Source organism: Bos javanicus, chromosome 4, assembly GCF_032452875.1.
Source record: "Bos javanicus breed banteng chromosome 4, ARS-OSU_banteng_1.0, whole genome shotgun sequence".
NCBI lineage: Eukaryota > Metazoa > Chordata > Mammalia > Artiodactyla > Bovidae > Bos > Bos javanicus.
In genome coordinates this window covers 49,820,940-49,840,737 of record NC_083871.1, presented here as the reverse complement: position 1 = coordinate 49,840,737, position 19,798 = coordinate 49,820,940, and the positions used below count along the sequence as shown (strand labels likewise).

At 39.0% G+C, this 19,798-nt stretch overlaps 1 protein-coding gene across 2 annotated transcripts in view; it reads left to right on the top strand.

Annotated features, from left to right (window-relative positions):
• NRCAM (neuronal cell adhesion molecule) overlaps nt 1-19,798 on the top strand; it is a 319,780-nt gene that overhangs the window by 275,107 nt on the left and 24,875 nt on the right. Inside the window, exons 21-28 of one of the 2 annotated variants that reach the window (XM_061414005.1) lie at nt 3,554-3,751; nt 3,849-3,919; nt 5,033-5,258; nt 5,638-5,753; nt 7,355-7,559; nt 10,807-10,929; nt 12,250-12,435; nt 18,902-19,018. In XM_061414005.1, coding sequence (XP_061269989.1) covers nt 3,554-3,751; nt 3,849-3,919; nt 5,033-5,258; nt 5,638-5,753; nt 7,355-7,559; nt 10,807-10,929; nt 12,250-12,435; nt 18,902-19,018 — 1,242 coding nt within the window. The remainder of the gene's footprint in view (nt 1-3,553; nt 3,752-3,848; nt 3,920-5,032; nt 5,259-5,637; nt 5,754-7,354; nt 7,560-10,806; nt 10,930-12,249; nt 12,436-18,901; nt 19,019-19,798) is intronic. The other variant, XM_061414004.1, reaches the window with a different exon arrangement.

Sequence of the window (19,798 nt, the reverse complement as noted above, 5' to 3'; positions counted from 1 at the left end):
GTGCAAATGAACATACCTACAAAACAGAAGCAGACTCATAGACATAGAAAACAAATGTATGGTTAGCAAAGGGAAAGGCAGAAGGAATAAATTAGGAATTTTGGATTAACAGGTTTACACTACTATATATGAAATAGATGAACAAGGATTTACTGTTTAGCACAGGGAACTGTATTCAATATATTGTAATAAACTGTAATGGGAAATTATTATAGTTAGATTCTTCTATATATGTATTACCAAATCACTTTGCTATATACCTGAAACTAGCACAATATTGTAAATCAACTATGCTTCAATTACAAAATAATCAATTTTAAAAAAAAGAAGGTAATGTTTGTGTATGTCAATTAAGACCTGAAGAAGGAGGTACTCAACACGCCATGTAGTTACCTGGAGAAAGAATTTCCCAAGGAGAGCAAGAGAAAGAGCAAAGACCCTGAGATAGGAGCGTGTCTGCTCAGAAGCCACTGTAGCTGGAGTGAAATGAACAAGAGGAAGTGAAGTAGGAGAAAAGGTCAAAGAGGCAGAGAGTTGGTGGGGGAGTGGGATATGCATGTGTAGGACCCTGCATTCCATTGTAGAGTTTGGGAAGGAATTGGAGGGACTTAAATAGAGGAATGGATCACGCTAGGATTCCCCAGTGGCTCAGCAGCAAAGAATCCCCTGCAATGCAGGAGAAACAGGATCAAGCCCTAGGTGGGGAAGGTCCCCTGGAGAAGGAAATGGCAATCCACTCCAGTGTTCTTGCCTGGGAAATCCCATGGACAGAGGAGCCTGGCAGGCTACAGACCATGGGGTTGCAAAAGAGTCAGACATGACTTTGTGACTAAACAACAGTGGATCGCACTGGCTATTCTACTGAAAATAGTCTATAGAGAAACATGAGGGTAGCAGGGTGGCGAGACCAGGCAGGACCGTGATTCTCAAATCATGCATTGAAATACCATGCAGAACCTCAGCAAACTCACAGGCGTGCCTCCAGATGTTAAGTTTGTGATTTTTAAATTTTGGTTTTTTTTTAAATACAGTGACATCTGTCAGACACCCCATGAAATGCTAGCTGGAGGTAGTTCACAGCTTCAGTATTAATAGTGCTATGTCACATTGTGACAATGTCATATCTCTGCAAAGCCTTCGCTGTGATAAAAAAGCAAATACTGTGTGAAAATCAGTGTGAAACAGGAAAGGAAGGTGGTATCTAATTTGTTGACAAGGTTAGAGAAGTTATGTGGTTTCCTGTTCATTTTAAGTTAAGACATAAACACTTATTAGTTTATATGGACCTAACTCCTTACTACTTGGAAATGTTAGGTATTTCTTTTGACCTAACGGAGCCATGAAAAAAAGTACTGGAACATAAGCCTACTATGACTGAGAAGTTTGGGAACTTGTGAGTTAGGAGGTTATGCAGTAATTCACACAAGAAATCTTCATGTCTTATATTAGCTCATGGGGATGGAGAAGCTGAGAAATGTTAAGCTGAAATTTTGCATATATTTAAAAAATACAGCTAACAGAACTGTTGAGCATTTGAGAGAAAGAGAGGAATCAAAAAGGACTTCAAGATTCTGGCCTGAATTGTCACTACTAGTTGGGCTGAAGATTGGGATCAGTCTTGGTCACATCCAATTTGAGATGCCATACTCAACAAACAAGTGGAATTCTTGAGTAGGTGATTAAGTATCCAAGACTGCAGTTCAGGGAAGAGATAGGGGCTAAAGATATAAATGTGAAGGTCATCAGTTTAAGCTGGAGATCACTAGCAAGTTAACGCAGATTAGAAGGAGAACTCTAAGTGATGAGCTTAGCGCATCACTAAGTGATGTGCAGTGCAACACATATTTCTAGTTCATTTTTGTATCTATAATTTGTGTCATGGTACATGGCAAGTAGTAGATAATTAATATCTAAATAACCTTTTTTCCATTTATTTTTTAATTGAAGTATACTTGATTCGCAATATTGTTAGTTTCACGTGTACAGCAGAATGATTCACTTATACCTATTTTTTCACATTCTAGGTTATTACAAAATATTGAGTATAGTTTCCTGTGCTGTACCATATGTCTTTGTAGGTTATCTCTTTTATATAGAGTACTGTGTTTATGTCAGTCCCAAACTCCTCGTTTATCCCTCCCCCTACATTTCCCCTTTGATAACCATAAATTTGTTTTCTATGTCTATGGGTCTATTTCTGCTTTGTATATAAGTTCATTTGCATCATTTTCTTTTGAATTAAACATATAAGCAATATTGTATGATATTTGTCTTTCTCTGCCTGGGTTATTTCACTTAATATCGTAATGTCTAGATCCACCCATGTTGCCACATGTGGCATTACGTCATTCTTTTTATGGCTGATTAATATTCCATTGTATTTATATGCTGTATCTTCTTTATGCATTCATCTGTCAATGGACATCTAGACTGCTTCTATATTTTGGCTATTGTAAATAGTACTGCATTGAACTATTGTAAATAGTCCTGCATTGTGGCGCATTCATCTTTTCAAATAAATACCTGTTTTTACAAGGATAAAATACACATACCACAAAATTTTAATAGAGACAAGAGAGAAGGTATCCATTAAAAAGTAAGTCTTCCTCCCACCCCTGATTCTCAGTTGCTGCAATGACACCAGTATTGCAGTTTCTGTCCTCTGAGAAGTAACACATGTACATTCAAGCACATGTGTGTGTGTGTACGTCGTAGTAAATCTTTTTACGTTTACACAGCTGTAGTATCCAGCACACACTGGATCATGTTCTGAACCCTTCTTGGTGTCACTTAACAAAATATTTTAGAAATCATTCTGTTTCAGTACATGTGGCGCAGCCCTATTCATTTTTTACAGCTGCAGAATATTCCATTGTGGGGATGCATCATAATTTATTTAATCAGTGTTCTATTGATGAACATTTAGTTTGTTTGCAATTAGGTTGTTTCACTTGCAAACAATGCTGCCATGTGGATTCCTTTTCATGTATTTTTGAACATATGCATAAGCACATTTATTCAAAATAAATTGCTGGAAGCACAGTTTCTCAATCAAAGGGTATCTGAGTTAAATATTGTTAGATCTTCTAAATTGTGCTCCATTGAAGTTGTACCAATTCATGCTTCCCGCAAAGTATAAGAACGCTCATTTCCCTATGTCCAAGTCTACAAAGTATGTTAAATGCTTGATTGTTGCCAGTCTATGTAGTGGGAAATGGTATCTTCTTGTATTTAATTTAACTTCTCCTGTTGTGGAAAACAAAAATCAGTCATTTTTTCATTGTTTAAACTTTCCTAGAAATATGTGGGTCACTTCTAAATAATTTTAACTCAACAAGCTAAAGAAAGAATACCAAACATTATTGGATCTGCTTGAGTGTTGAGGACAATAATAGGACTCTGAAGTCAAAATATCCCAATGATTTTTTCTTGAAAGTGAGATAACTCATGTTTGGCTGCTCTTGTTAGATTATCTGGTTCATTATCCTAGTAACCTACCATTGGGTGAATGAGTTCATGTCTTGGGTTTGTTGCATGTATGTGGTATGGCCAGAATTCATCATTGAGTATGAAGATGCAATGCATGAGCCAGGGCTGTGGCACCACCAAACTGAAGTTCCTGGAACACAGACCACAGCCCAGCTGAAGCTGTCGCCCTATGTCAACTATTCCTTCCGAGTGATGGCGGAAAACAACCTGGGGAGGAGTCTGCCCAGCGAGGCATCTGAGCAGTATTTGACTAAAGCTGCAGGTAAAGCAGGACCTCTGTGATATGAAATAAAATAGAAAAGTTTTCCACTGTTTGCAAAAGATCAAAGCTTACGCGTGTATGGCTGCTTGACTTCTAGAACCTGATAAAAATCCCACAGCTGTGGAAGGGCTGGGATCAGAGCCAGATAATTTGGTGATTACATGGAAGGTGAGCTATGTCTGAAATCTTCAATTTTCCTTGGTATATTTACAGTGGAAAGAAAAGTCGTTTTTTAATTTTTTTTAATTGGAGGAAAATTTCTTTACAATATTGTGTTGGTTTCTGTCATATAACAACTCGAATCAGCCATATTAACACATATATCCCCTGCCTCATGATCCTCCTTCCCCTCCCCTATCCCAGAAAGTTGTTTTTAAATAATATCCATATTAAAAATCCTGTTTCATCCATTTGGGGGACTCTTTATTTATTTATAGTGTAGTAGTTAAAAGCTTGATCCTTGGAGCCAGAATGAATGGATGCAAATCCCAGCTTTGCCACTTACTAACTGTGTAACACTTAACATCTCCATCATGTATCTGTGTGATGGGAATAGCAATGAACCCACCTCATAAGATTAAAGGAGTTAATGCATAGCAAGCACGTAGGATGGTGCCTAACACATATACATGCTCAATAAATGCTGACTCGAATTATCATCATCATAAAGAACCATCTAGAAGACACGTACCAGTAGTCAACTTCTACTATTTTCTTTTTGGCCTGTGTGTATTTTCTGGACTTGAAAAATTAATATATATTTACTTGTGGTTTTTTAAAACTTACTTTAAATAGACCCATACAGGGCCATACTTAGATGCTTACACCTTTGTGTATATTTATATACATGCATGGAGAAACAGGACAGAATACGCCAGTATCTTTTTTTTTTAAATAAAGAAGTAGTTCACAAGTTTCAGTCTCCAAGTAAACTAGAGACTGATGTACTGTCACATAAGCAGAAATACATAAAGGAAATTATATAACTGAAAAGTTTTATGTCACCCACCCATAACTGTGAAGCCAGAATTTGAAAGGCTTGGGTGGTTTTTACTACTTCAAGATAGAAATTAACTACCTTTGAAGTGTTGATCCCAAACAAGCTATGAATCTCATCACATGTGAAAAAAAGACAGAAAGTTTCCTGGAGAAAACTGTTCATAGCTTATATTTTACTGTCTCAGTGCTCACTGTCCTTAAGTCTGGGAATCAAACTTGCCATTCCAGTATGAGATGGTGCAATCTGTTTTATAAGCTCTGATTATCTGGCTTTTCTTGTAGCCCTTGAATGGTTTTGAATCTAATGGGCCAGGCCTTCAGTACAAAGTTAGCTGGCGCCAGAAGGATGGCGATGATGAATGGACGTCTGTGGTTGTGGCAAATGTATCCAAATACATTGTCTCGGGCACCCCAACCTTTGTTCCATACCTGATCAAAGTTCAGGCCCTGAACGATGCAGGGTTTGCCCCAGAGCCAGCTGCAGTCATGGGACATTCTGGAGAAGACCGTAAGTGTCTGATGCTATTTTGTGTATATTGTCCCCCAGCAAACAGATTACCAAGGTGCAAGTCAAGGCCATGCCCAGAGGTACTTAGATTGGGAAGTAGAGAGGCAGCAGTTATTTTGCTCAACATTTCTGCATTTAAACAGCCTGCTTATGTAGAAAATCGGTTCAGAATGTTAAAAGTTATTACTGTTTAAAAAGATGTGTTATTATCACAAAGTCAAATGAACAGATACCAAAAATGAAAAATTACTCTCCTCCTTGATAATTCATAGAATAGGGTTGGGGCATGTGTCAAGTCAAAATTATGAGACAGTGACATTTTTGCATGAAATTCAAAATGACATTGATACTTCTTACCCCTCTTTCTCATCTTCCCCAGTCCCAATGGTGGCTCCAGGGAATGTGCGTGTCAACGTGGTAAACAGCACCTTAGCTGAGGTGCACTGGGACCCTGTACCTCTGAAAAGTATCCGAGGACACTTGCAGGGCTATCGGGCAAGTGAAAGACACTTTTCTTGTTCTTTTCTTAGAACCTGCCCATCTAAGTGAAAGGCATGCCAGATTCACTTTTCTTGGCTGAAGGAAGCCTTGAGAGTTCATCTGGCAAGCCACCTCTGCAGCATCCCAGCTAGAGTCAGATCAAAATCTCACTGTTCACAAAGTGAGAGAAAAGTACTTTCTCCACTTATCCCACATGTAATCTAACAGTCTGCCAACTCAACAGTTAACGAATGCATTAAATGGGAAAAACTATTGTTCAGAAAGCTACAGTGTAATGAAATGCACCTAGCTTTAAAGCAATAGTGACATGTGTCGAACAAACAAAATTATCCTGAGAACAATGTAGACTTTTGTTGTTAATAATTTAGATTGTAGAATGGCACCCCACTCCAGTACTCTTGCCTGGAAAATCCCATGGACGGAGGACCCTGGTAGGCTGCAGTCCATGGGGTTGCTAAGAGTCGGATACAACTGAGCGTCTTCACTTTCACTTTTCACTTTTCTGCATTGGAGAAGGAAATGGCAACCCACTCCAGTGTTCTTGCCTGGAGAATCCCAGGGACGGGGGAGCCTGGTGGGCTGCCGTCTATGGGGTCGCACAGAGTCGGACACGACTGAAGTGACTAAGCAGCAGCAAGATCATGTAGTCCCAACTAGGTCATTCTTATAAACATCAATTTTCTTTGTTCTAGGGAAGGGTAGAAAGATGGATTCATATTTTTGATTGACAGATGGTCAAAGAACTTTCCTAGCGACCAAGAAGTCACTGCTTTGATTTGTTAAACCCTGACATCTAGAGGCCAGTTTTTGCACTGCATCATGTTCAATTTGGCCAGATTCTGTAGATACATTGATTTCTTTTGAAAGTGCTTTTAAACTCCTAAGAGAATTTAAGAGGACTTAATAAATAGCAATTCTGCATTTTTATCCAAAGTTAATCGATACTTTATCTCTTCAAAATCTGTGTCTGCAATTTAATGCCAAAAAATAAGTGCTTTTAATTAAGCAATGCAGTTTGGTTTAGTGAGAAAGCCCTAGACTTTGTAGAGGGTCTTCTTGCCTCTTGATAGCCCAGGGGCTCATCTGTACTATAGGAATAGTCATAATAAAAGTTGTGACACCTTTTCTGTGGGTTTAGGATTAAACTAAATGATATATTGTACTTGAAGTTGTATTAAGTCTGGAAAAGTTTGTAAATATTGGACAGTAATCTTTAATTTTTTTCACGGGGTTGTAAGAGTCAGACACAACTTAGCAACTAAACAACAACAATGATTTTTACTTTTAGACTATTTTATGTAAGTAAAGGACACTTAAATCCTTCTCTATGGGTCTCATGCTGTTTCATTTCTTTAGTTTCACTTAGACTCCTCTAACAAAATAGTAGAGTCCAGCTTCATCAAATATTCTTAATTTCTCTCACTACCTGTGGGGTCCTACTCGCTTGCCTCCAAATCAATATCTGTCCATTGTTCCTCTAGTCTAAAATTTACCCAGGGAACTTTCTGGGGGAAAACACAAAGCTTTAATTTTGTGTTCATGAAGATTCCGTTGATTCCCTTGTCCATCCCTGACTTTTCTTCTTGCTGTTTCAGATTTACTACTGGAAGGCGCAGAGTTCATTGACAAGAAACAGACGCCATATTGAAAAGAAGATCCTTACTTTCCAGGGCAGCAAGACTCACGGCATGTTGCCTGGGCTGGAGCCCTTTAGCCACTACACACTGAATGTCCGCGTGGTCAATGGGAAAGGGGAGGGCCCAGCCAGCCCTGACAAGGTCTTCAATACTCCGGAAGGAGGTAGGGTGGATGTATTTCTGAGCTCCTAGGAGAATATGGCATATCTCGAGAGGCTTTGGATAACAGAAGGGCCCCAAAGTAAGGTATATTCTGGAAGCCAAATGTGATTTGTCCCATAGATGAACATAGCACACACAGAGCTGGCAAAGTGTCAGCTCATCTATGGCCTGAGGCTGTGGATAAGGCTTCACAGGCTTCCCCAAAACCACCTTTCTCTCAACATTTTTCTCCACACTTAGTCATACTGCCAAAAATCTTTCTCTGTCTTAGCATAGTACCCTGCAAGTCCATCCATGTTGCTGCAAATGGCAAAATTCCATTCTTTTTATGGCTAACTAGTATTCCATTGTATATAGGTACCACAGCTTCTTTATCCACTTATCCGTTGATGGACACTTACACAAGGTTCTACAAGGCATTGTAATGAGATGGGAGTTGGGACACTCAGCTGAGTCTGAGAGGCTGCTGGGCAGCTGCCAACACCATGAGCCCTACAACCAGAAGTCAGGACAGGGTTTGTCTGTAAACTCCTTTTATCCATGTCTGGGTTTATGTTTGAAAAAAAATACGAATTAAAAAGATACATGCACCCAATATTCACAGCAGCATTATTTACAATTGCTAAGATATGGAAGTATCTCATTACAGTGAGATGTACAATGCTCCCATCTTATTACAATGCCTTGTAGAACCTTGCTAATTTGATGCTGACCTGGATCATTAACTTTCTGACCTAAAGCAAGTTATGTAACTTCTTTAAACCTCAATTACCTTAGCCAAAAAGCACGAGAACAAAAGGTGATTGCCTGAGAAAAACATCTAGAAAGGAAAGAATCCTCTAGGTTGTAGTTTACTTTTTTCTCAGCGTAGCTTCAGAGTTCATGCTAACACAGCATGTGGGATCTTAATTCCCTGAGCAGAGGTGAAGCTGTACTCCCTGCATTGGAAGCATGGAGTCTTAACCACTGGACCACCAGGGAAGTCCCCGAAGGTTGGAGGTCTTGACAGAATGTGTTGGGAAGAGTCTCTCCAAGTGCAGGCCATGGCAGCGGGGGCAGGGAGTGGGGCGGTGCGGAGAACCAAACACACTGATGCAGGAGTTGGGGCTGGAGGAGTCTGGGCACAGTCACCTGGGAGCCTGGTGAAGTATAGTTGCAATACAAATATTATGTAAGTTATAGGTATACAGTATAGCGATTCACAATTTTAAAGGTACTACTCCATTTATAGTTGTAAAATATTGGCCGTATTCCCCATGTTGTAAGTATACTCCTGAAGCCTGTTTTTATACCTAATAATTTATACCTCTTACTCCCCTACCTCTGGATTCCTCCTCCCCCTGCCACTCCAAACTGATAACCACTAGTCCGCTCTCTATATATGTGAGTCTGCTTCTTTTTTATTAAATTCACTAGTTTGCTGTATTTTTTAGATTCCACATATAAGTGGTATCATATAGTATCTGTCTTTCTCTGTCTCACTTACTTCGTTTAGCATAATACCCTCCAAGTTCCTCCATGTTGCTGCAAATGGCATTATTTCATTCTTTTTATAGCTGAGTAGTATTCCCTTGTATATATGGACCATGTCTTCTTTATCCGTTTATCTGTTGATGGACACTTAGGTTGCTTCCATATCTTAGCAATTGTAAATAATGCTGCTGTGAACATTGGGGTGCATGTATCTTTTTTAATTAGTATTTTTTTTTCAAGCATATACCTAGACACGGATAAAAGCAGTCTATAGACAAACCCTGTCCTGACTTCTGGTTGAAGGGCTCATGGTGTTGGCAGCTGCCCAGCAGCCTCTGAACGTCACTTGTGTCGTAACTCCCATCTCATTACAATGCCTGGTCCTCAACCTCATTGCTCCTTGGAGGTCAGGACTTCTTACACTAGAGGCTTTCACTGGTGAGACCTTACACAGGTTCTTTAGATAGCTCAGGGGCTGGTGCCATAGAAAAGAGGGCCAGGAAATTGAAGGACAGACAAAAGAGGAAGTAGTATGTCCAAGACACAAAGGTAGGAAGCAGCATGGCTCCTTCAGAGAACCGTAAGTTAGGCCGCCAAGAATGGTGAGAAAAGAGAGGAAGGTCAGTCTGGGAGAACCAGTATGATGGCTGATCTGGTCATAATCCATAAATGCTATGGATATTAACCCTCAAACCAGGAGCTCTTAACCTGGAACTGTAGTCTCTTAAGAGGTTGATGGACGGGTTTAAGGAGCTCCATGAACCCCCTAGTGTTATATACAAGGGATATGTGTTTTTCAGGGGAGAGTTTATGGGTGTCAGATTCTCAAAGGGGTGATGTGAGGAAACCTGGAATTATATGCCAGGACTCTGCTAGGCTCAGTCAAAGGCCAGTGAGGGCCAGCAGCTGAGAGGCGAGGAGGGAAGGGATATAGTTGAGGTTACCACGGTGGATGTTGCAGAATTTCATGTTCCTGAGATGGTAAAAATGAGGCAGAGGGAGAAATTCCAGTTGACTACCTGGTTTCTGGCTGTAATGACAGGAGGGTCTAGGGAGCGTGCTAGGTTGGGTAGAGAAGCTAACGATCATGAGGAGGACTGCCATCATCCCTCATCCTCAGGAGAAAGGGGATAAAAGAAGACCAGGCATGTTTCCTCTGGTAATCTGCCAGCCTCTGCCACAGAGATCCTGACTCCCTGCAGGCCTTCCCCAGAGCCAGGGGTTTGCCAGCAACCGGGCTGTTGTCCATCACCATAAGATGCTGGACATCTGTCAGCTCTTGGGATAAGAGCCCCTCTGCACCTGGACAGGCTGGCTCAGGCCCAGAGCCTAGCACGCAGCATGTTCTGACTGTTTGCAGACTCCTGGTTTGTTGGGGAAAACAGTCCTTCATGGCCCAGAATGTAACTGCTTCTACTTGCAGGTCTGGTTATATTACTAGTTCTGCTCAGTTACTAGTTTGCTTTTATTAAGACCCCATTCAAGAAACAAACAAGTACTGTCTCTTTAAAAGAACAACAACAATATTAGTTTGAACGTTAGTTTGGGTCCGTATCAAGGCAAAGTCCTTATGTATTTGGAGAGAATGGTTTTAATGACTTTAGATGGAAATGGTGAGGCAGAACAGGTTTCTATTAACATATTTTCAGCTGAATTATGAATAAGAATTAGTTATAAAAATTTTGATGTGTGGTATAGATCTGATGAAATATGTCACTTCAATGCAATTTGAAACATTCAAAAACCTTTGTGTTGACTCTACTTCTCATTTAAAGTCCCCAGCGCTCCGTCCTCTTTGAAGATTGTTAATCCAACGCTAGATTCTCTCACTTTGGAATGGGAGCCACCAAGCCACCCGAATGGCATTTTGACAGAGTATACCTTAAAATATCAGCCAAGTAAGTTATGGGGAGAAAGAAATTGGGGAATATGGCTTAAGAAGGAAAAGATCTTAACAGTTATCTTAAAATACAAACGAGTTGTTTCCTTACAGCTGTAGAATATATATGTATATATGTATTATACATATATATATACACTTTCAACTGTTATTCTAGAAGGAACTTCAAATCATACTTTTTAAATAAAAATGACATATATGCTTTTGAATATAAATGATGTGTAGAATAATACAAACCTTGAGCATGGGGTTTAGGTGGGTACTATCGTTACATATGTGGGCATTATGTAGAACCAGAAAATGGGAAGAAAAGGGGTACATTTGGCACAAAGCCCCTGAAGACAAGTTTAGGGGTTATTTAAGAACACATGACTCCATCTGCAAAAACAGAGATAAGAAATGCTATTGAGATTCAGCTATAAAATTCTCCCATCTTAGAAGCCAATGGAGACTTTATTTCCCCTTGTTGCACCATGTTATAGAAATTTTTTAAATGGTTAATCCCATAGTTTATTTTTTATATTTAAAAGACTTGCAAAAGCGAAATTAAATACCTGTCTATGTATGTACATATATACGTATATAGATGTATTTGTATTATAATCACAGGGTAAATCTTGAGATCATTCTCTTTTTGTAATCTTTATTGGAGTATGTTGATTTACAGTGTTGTGTTAATTTCAGGTTTACAGCTAAGAATGATTCAGTTATATATATATATTCACATATATATATACACACACATATCCACTCATTTTTTAGATTCTTTTCCCACATAGGCCAGTATAAAGATATTGAGAAGAGTTCCCTGTGCTATACAGTAGGTCTTTATTAGTTATCTATTTTATATATAGTAGTTTGTGTATGTCAATCCCAATCTCCCATTTATAGGACTAGGTAAGGTTATCAATTATGTTGGACAAAGAGTGAGTAAGGTTACACAAATCAGTGTAATCCGGGTTTAACATTTTGGGTTGATGCATTTATTTATGATAGTGTTCCTACAGCAGTGAATGGGGAATGACTTGGTTTTTTTAATGGGGGAAACATTGGTTTCCAACATTATGTAAGTTTCATGTGTGCAGTACTGTTTTGATTTCTGTATACACTACAACTTCTGTATATACTCTTCCGTATGCACCACTGGAAGTTCAGCTTCTGTCCATCACCACACAGTTGACTCTTTTACCCATTTCCCCTTCTCCTGACACGCCTTCCCTTCTGGTAACCATTGCTTTGTTCTCTGTCAGTGTGTTTGTTTTTGTTTGGTTTGTTCATTTACTTTATTACTTTATTTTGTTTATGTTCTTGTTGACAGTTAATAGCACACATGAATTAGGCCCTCTGGTAGATCTGAAAATTCCTGCCAACAAGACCCGCTGGATTTTAAAAAATTTAAATTTCAGCACTCGGTATAAGTTTTATTTCTATGCGCAAACAGCAGCAGGATCAGGAATTCAAATAACAGAAGAAGCAATAACAACTGTGGATGAAGGTAAGCTGGGTATGTATAAAATCCATGTAATTAGAAGTATCATGAGACAGAAATCATGTTTTTTCTTTCCTTCTTACCGTGGAAGTATCCATGCTACCCAACTAATACAAACATGTATTAGAAACTTCTCTTTCTGAAATATATATAAAAAATGATTTAATTCATACTGAAATAATGATTTGCTGTTTGTTTTTTAAGTCCCTTTTAAACGTGTATTAAAATATTAAGGTGAGAGTAGGAAATTACAACATTTTGCCACACTTGAATTCACAGTTCAAGACAATGTGTTTTTCCAGTCTACAACTTTGCATATAGATATACACACACACATATACGTACATATATGTGTCACACACATTCGTGCACACACAGACATGCAGACCTATACACAAATAAATACACGTGATTCTGGTGGTGGTCTAGATTCATCAGAAAAAATTTGCTAGTCTACATACTGATTTAGATTTTCTGGCAAGGAAATCAAAACAGTTATTAAATAATACATTTACTTTTATGTTTGAACATGGGGCTTCATAGTTTGCTATGCCATCTGGTACAGAGAAAGCATTAAAGTATTTAGGAAAGGAAGGAACTCTTCCTTTCATACTTTTAAAAATGATTTTGAAAAACTTTAGATTCAGTGAAAATGATTTTAAAAAAAAGTAAAAGATTTTGCATGCCTCTAAATTATAGAACTGCTTAAGGGTTATTTATTTGATTATCTTCCATAGCATTAGAAATTGAAATTTGGTTTGAAATCTCCTAAGCATCTTACATAATAGGCAAGCATGAATAATGCACTTTGAGTAATGTGGGGATTTGATTCCTGGTAAGTTTGGGAACACCAGCCTACCTTGCGGTGGTACACTGATATGATACACTCCATTCTTCTTGCATGCTTTAGCATTTTAAGAAGTGTTTTATGTAGCTTTACATGCTAACTATATAGTGTCCTGTTTCTGTTTCCCTTCATGGAAAGCTGGTATTCTCCCACCTGATGTAGGTGCAGGCAAAGGTAAAATAATTCATCTGCATGACTTTCTACATGTGTGAAATTTGCCATGTTAACCATGGGGAAGTGCAGCATGGGTTCAAAGTGAAAATAAAATAAGCTCTGAAACACCAACAGAAAGATAATATCCTGCAAGATCCTGACTTTAAAATTCATGTCTAACCTTTTTTTACAAAGAGAAAGCCGCACATTGAATTCACCTTTTCTCAAGACTTATCCCAGGTCCAAATCCTATTGGCTTTTAATGCTAAGGATTGTGGCTGGATCAGACATGACCCAAACTGTGACTTTGTCACAGCCCCTCATGATGACCATGCTGTCTATGAAGGGCTCAGAAATACTAGCCCTGTGATGAAAACAGCCAGTAAGAAATCAGATCAACTGAGCTTCCCGTTCTAATCCGATTTAGCTGTCCTCCTAAACTCAGTGTACACGTTGCTGGCATCACACTGCACTGTCCACTTGGAATTTTGACTTCGCTGTATACTCCAAATGGCCCAGGACTGAAAGTCTCCCCAGCGGGGTCCCCTCGGAGCAAGGTTAGGCAGCCCACATGCTCTACTCAGCTGTGTTATTCCATTTCTGTCTTCACCGAACTACACCAAGTCTCTCTTCTCTGGGGAAGCACCAGCAGTCACAGGGAATTACTTTTGTTCTCCTTAATTGCTCACAGATCTCTGTGTGAGGAAGATTGTTTGGGAGAATGATGCTTGAATGAGCTGTAGTTATTTCTTCCACCCAGAGATTCCCTCAGTCTTTGACTCTTGGCAGATCCGTCAGCTTTTTAGTGAGCGGTAGAGACCTCCCTGCCTCACTGGGCACTGTACCCATAGAGAAGACCCCTGGCCAGGGATGTTCTTGAACTTCGACAGACCAAATAAGTACAAATGGGAATGAAGAACAAGTCAACCAAAATAAATAAGCACTTTGCCCTAGATTGTTCAAATATTAGGAGCTTAGACCTAATCTTATCTTCTCTTTTCTTACACATCTTATACTCAGAGTCTTGGTAAATTATAAAATGTAGATCAACTAGATTTCAGAATGATAGAATAAGAACTGTGGCTATTTTCAATCAACTTAACAATGTTTTATAGGTGTTTTTAGACTCCAAAGAACAAAGTTGTAAAAATTCAAAATTTTCACAAGAGCATATAAGGATGTGAGCCTCTCTTTTTTATGCGTGCTTTTTTCCAGGGATGGTTACATGTCCATTAAAATCCTTGGTTGTTTTACAATAATTTGCTGCTGGGCTCCCCTTAGACCCTTTCATGGGACCATTCCAGAGAAAGCCTGGCCTCTTTCCCTCTGCAGCAGCCTGTCACTGGGCTCTGCCTAGAGGCAGTAGCTGAGTAATTGAGCTGTGGCAGGGTTGTCTGTGTTTTCCACTGACTTGTCATATTGGAAAAGGACATGCATGCCAGTGGAAAAAATATCACCCGCTGATTTTAATGAATTAAGATGAACTAAAAGAAATCTTAATTAAAATAGTTGCGGTTTTACCGTTTGATGTTACTAAATTGAATTCTAAATTACTTCTTATTATAGAGATGAGCAAAAACAGAGTCTCAGAAGGTTCCTGAAGCCCCCAGTGTTGAAATCTGGTGGAACCTCAGATAAGATTATGGTGTTTAAAATTTTTTTAAAAAAGCTAAATCCAACCTTCTTTTCTATATTGTTTCATTTAATAGTATACCAGTAATTAAACATTGGTTACATAAAGTGATGATATTTAACCATGATGAGACTTTAAAGTGCTGAAGAATAATTTGTATCCCTGGGTTTTCCTTCCTTAAAATATTTCTTTTTTCATTCTAGGAATGAATTCTATTCTCTTCTCTGTTTTCCTTCTTCATTAAGATAGATTTGAAATTTACATTTAAAAATTTTCTTACAGATTTTAAGAGATGTCCATGAAACCCAAGCTTTCAAATATAGAATTACAAAATGATTATCAAAATCATGAATTAGAAACCAAGAGAATTCAGTTAGGTGTATTATTCTAGGCTAACCCTTTTTCTTACCACTCTTCTGAGTTTGAGCATGGAAATAGGTACTCTTGTACTCTTGAGGTCTTCAGGAGTCACTTCTTTTGGTCTTTGGTCAGAACTCTCAATACTGGTGTAAGAAATTGTAGTCATTTGGCTGCCTTTGTTCAGTTTCGATGTCCCTTTCAATAGTTTCAGGGTCTCTGGGGAAACAGACCTGTGAAGGCATCTGTAGAAATGAACTGAAAACACATGGAGAATGGATTTGACTTATGGTCCCAGTACTGCTGATGGATAGACACTGCTTTATCTATGGATTATTACCTACTTTCTCACCTTGGGAGCAGGCATTCAGAGCATTTGTGTGAGGTGACCAGTTCGGGCAAAGGAATAGGGAAAAACTAACTGGCAAGTCAAGAACTGAATCTAGTTCTTGACTGAATTAGCAGCTGACTGTGGTCAAACAGGACAGAGCAGAGGAGAGCTCTGCCTAAGGGACTGGTGACGAATCCTCTCTGTGGTCAGACTCTCGCTTTATCCGTATACCAGAATCAGTCCCACAGCTACTGATCAGGTCAAGAAACAAGGCCAGTGAGTCAAAAGCAAGTTTAAAGTGCACAACTTTATTTGGCCTGGACCAAACAAAACCAAAAACAAACAAAGGAACAACCCCTCTCCCGGCTCCAAATCCCCAACTATAGAGAAGGTTCAACAGCTTATGTCTACCTGGCCCAGAAAAAGCACCAGCCCTTTTTAAGGCTCTGTGTGTTGGACACTAAGGCAATTTCTGCCTTTGGTGTGCTTATAATCTAGCAGGTAAGACAACACATTAAAAAGGAGTGAAAATAGATGGAACTGGAACAAAACATTATCTGATCTTAGAGCAGTGAACCATTTATTTTGCCAAACAGGATCAGGAAAAACTTCCCAAGGAAAGTAATGTTGAACTGGGCGTTGAAGGACAGATGGAATTTGGGCAGATGAATCAGGAAGGTGGGTTGTATAAATTCTTGGGAGGTGGCATAAACAAAGTCACGGGGTTTCAAAACCCACAGGATATTTGGGTTAAACACAGCAGTCCACCTGTGGGCAGAGTAAGCCATCCACATCTGAAACAGGGAAGTGAAGGAATCAGAGATGCAGTTTTGGAAGTTAAAGCTTAGTTAACTCTGCTGGTGGTCTCTGCAGAGAATGACTTACAGTAGGAAGAGGGATTAGATGCAGACTAGATAAAGCCCAGCGGAGAAATGACACCAGCACATGATAGGTCCTCAAGAGTGTTGGTTCAGTAAGTGCATGACTGGGGATTAAAAGCAAAGAGGGTTAGAATTCTCTGTGATAAGAAGGGCCCAACAGGATAACCTTAGGAAATTGTACTGTCTTCTCTGGGTATCTTTAATAATCAGCAAAAAAAGAAGCAGCAGCAAATTGCTCTTCTGTTGGAAGGTATGGTTCTGCCTTGAACATCTTCCATAATTACACCAAGACTACATTCCTCAGTTCCGTGATTCCAAAGTTTTTTGAGGAAAATTAGTGTTTTGCCTGGATTCTTTGCCACTGATGCTTTAGATACAGGAAATGTTTTAACTGTGTCTCTGTTGATTGATCATATTTTTATTACAATTCCTTTAAAAGGAATACCTCGGACAACTAAAATCAGTTAGGTCCACAGAAGGACCCTGTGTAATTCCATAATCAGTTTTGCTTTCTGCTGCCCCCCATCTTTAGCACAGAGGGGTATGTAATATATATGTGATGGTGAATTAGATCTCAGAGGTCAAATGCATTATTGAATTTGTTTAATATACTTCTCTTTTTGATTCTAAGAAATGCTATTTCATTGAATTTATTTCAGTAGAGGCTTTGGCTTCTAAATTATATAACATAATTTGGAATTTAATTTCAGAGCCTTAATAAACCCATTCCTGCTTTTTTATTTACTATCTTAGGATATTTCCCCTGGGATAATAATCTGATTTATCACTGTTTAACTACTCAAGTTAATATAGCTATAACTATGTCATTTTTCGGAGAAGGCAATGGCACCCCACTCTAGTACTCTTGCCTGGAAAATCCCATGGGTGGAGGAGCCTGGTAGGCTGCAGTCCATGGGGTCATGAAGAGTCGGACATGACTGAGTGACTTCACTTTCACTTTTCACTTTCATGCATTGGAGAAGGAAATGGCAACCCACTCCAGTGTTCTTGCCTGAAGAATCCCAGGGACGGGGGAGCCTGGTGGGCTGCCGTCTATGGGGTCGCACAGAGTTGGACACGACTGAAGCGGCTTAGCAGCAGCAGCAGCCTGTCATTTTTACTGTAGGCCATTGTGGTACGGCTGATAGAATTGTCAGGCTCAGGTAGCCAAATAACATCTTTTAATGACTGTAAATGTCATCTTAACTAGGTGGCAAGCATGTAGCATCATGTAGGTTCCATAATCTGATGTTTCAGGAAGCTGTTTAGATTCAGTTCAGTTTAGTTCAGTCACTCAGTTGTGTCCGACTCTTTGGAACCCCATGGACTGCAGCACGCCAGGCTTCCCTGTCCATCACCAACTCCCGGAGCTTACTCAAACTCATGTCCATTGATTCAGTGATGCCATCCAACCATCTCATCCTCTGTCGTCCCCTTCTCCTCCCACCTTCAATCTTTCCCAGCAACAGAGTCTTTTCCAAGAAGTCAGTTCTTCGCATCAGGTGGCCTTAGTTTAGATTACACTATGATTTTCTCAGAACGTGGTATGTAATGAACAGTCGTCAAGGAAGATTGTCTTGCTGTCTGGACTGTGTCAAGTGAAATAGTTCTTATTCATTTTATTTCTTGTTTCTTCACTTCTGCTAACTAGTATTGAGCATTTTCTTTGCAGCTTCTTTTTCAGTGTACCCTAACTATCCAACCTTCTCCAGGGCAGATGCTTCTCACCTGGGGTCCCTGAATTTCCCAGAGGCAGATTCTTAAAGAAATTTGTGACTCAAAACACATCAGAAGCCACTACTCTTTTTCTTATCTAAACAGCAATTCATTAAAGACCTACACTGAGATGATAAGTAGCATGGAAAAGCAGCCACTAGTGTTGGGTTTGACCTTGCAGTCTCATACCCTGTGACCTCTGCCCCTAGCATTGTCAGCTCCCCATCCCCACTGTACATCAGTACATGGAGACTCTGATGTTCTCAGACTGTCCCTCGTGGACAACAGTTTATAGTGTTTAGGACCCACATCATAGAACTCATACATTTTAATACGTGTGTGTCATTATTTCTGATTTCTCATTTATTTCCTAATGCTGTAACTTAAGAAACGAAAACCTTTCTAAAGTGAAGGAGAAATGAACTCTGTTAACAATCAATTTCATTTGACTTGAACAATTTCAGAGTACTTAAACTTATTTTACATTGTGTGTGTGTTTGATTTTGCAATTTGACTTGTCTGTCTCTGTTTTATTTTTTCTATTGTATATTTATTTTAAGCAGTATACCCCGGGATCAGCAAACTTACTACTGCCGCTGCTGAGACCTCAGCCAATATCAGTTGGGAATATGAGGGACCAGAGCTTGTGAACTTTTATGTTGAATATGGTGTAGCTGGCAGTAAGAAATGATTTCATTACCTGGGTTTTAATTGGGGGGCTATATTTGAAGAGATTGAGAACATCTTCAGGATGTACTATGGATCGTCTGGAAAAATAACTTGATCTAAATGAATCCAATGTATGTGAAAAAATTAGAGTGAACCATCAACCTATATATTTTATATATAACTAGGAGTCTCGTTGGTTCATGTTATGAAATACAAGGGACATAATAAGTTCCATTGCATTTGTTATTTTTAGATTGTGGTACTTAAAACTCCTTATCCATGACTTGTAAGTTAGAATAATAAAAAATAATTTTATTTCTATGTTTAATATATTCCCAAGTCAGGTACTCTACTTATATCCTGGCCACATCTACTAGGAGATGGGGCAACTTTAATTTTCAGAGTGTATGAGAACCCAGTCCTCCTCCTTAATACAGTGCTCTGCACTTAATGAGCTGGGTGGCCAGTGAATGTTTGTGACAAAATGTTGAATATAGTTCAACTTTCTGTTTAGGCCCTTATTGTGCAAGTAAATATTAAAAAAAAAAAAAACTATGAGTTTAGAAACACCAGTACTTGAGAAAGGTTGAATCTATAACTTGGGTAAATTTTAAGGCATTTAAGTTTACTGAAAGATTTGTCTTGTGAATAAAAAAAAAAAAAAAAAAACAGTTCTTTCCATAGTTGGATCAAGCTGTTTAATGTATTACAGTTCTTTTCATAAATATCGTTAGAGAAATTCAGTAGTTTCACAAGGCAAGGTAAAGATCAAGAAGTTTCCTTTGTGTTAA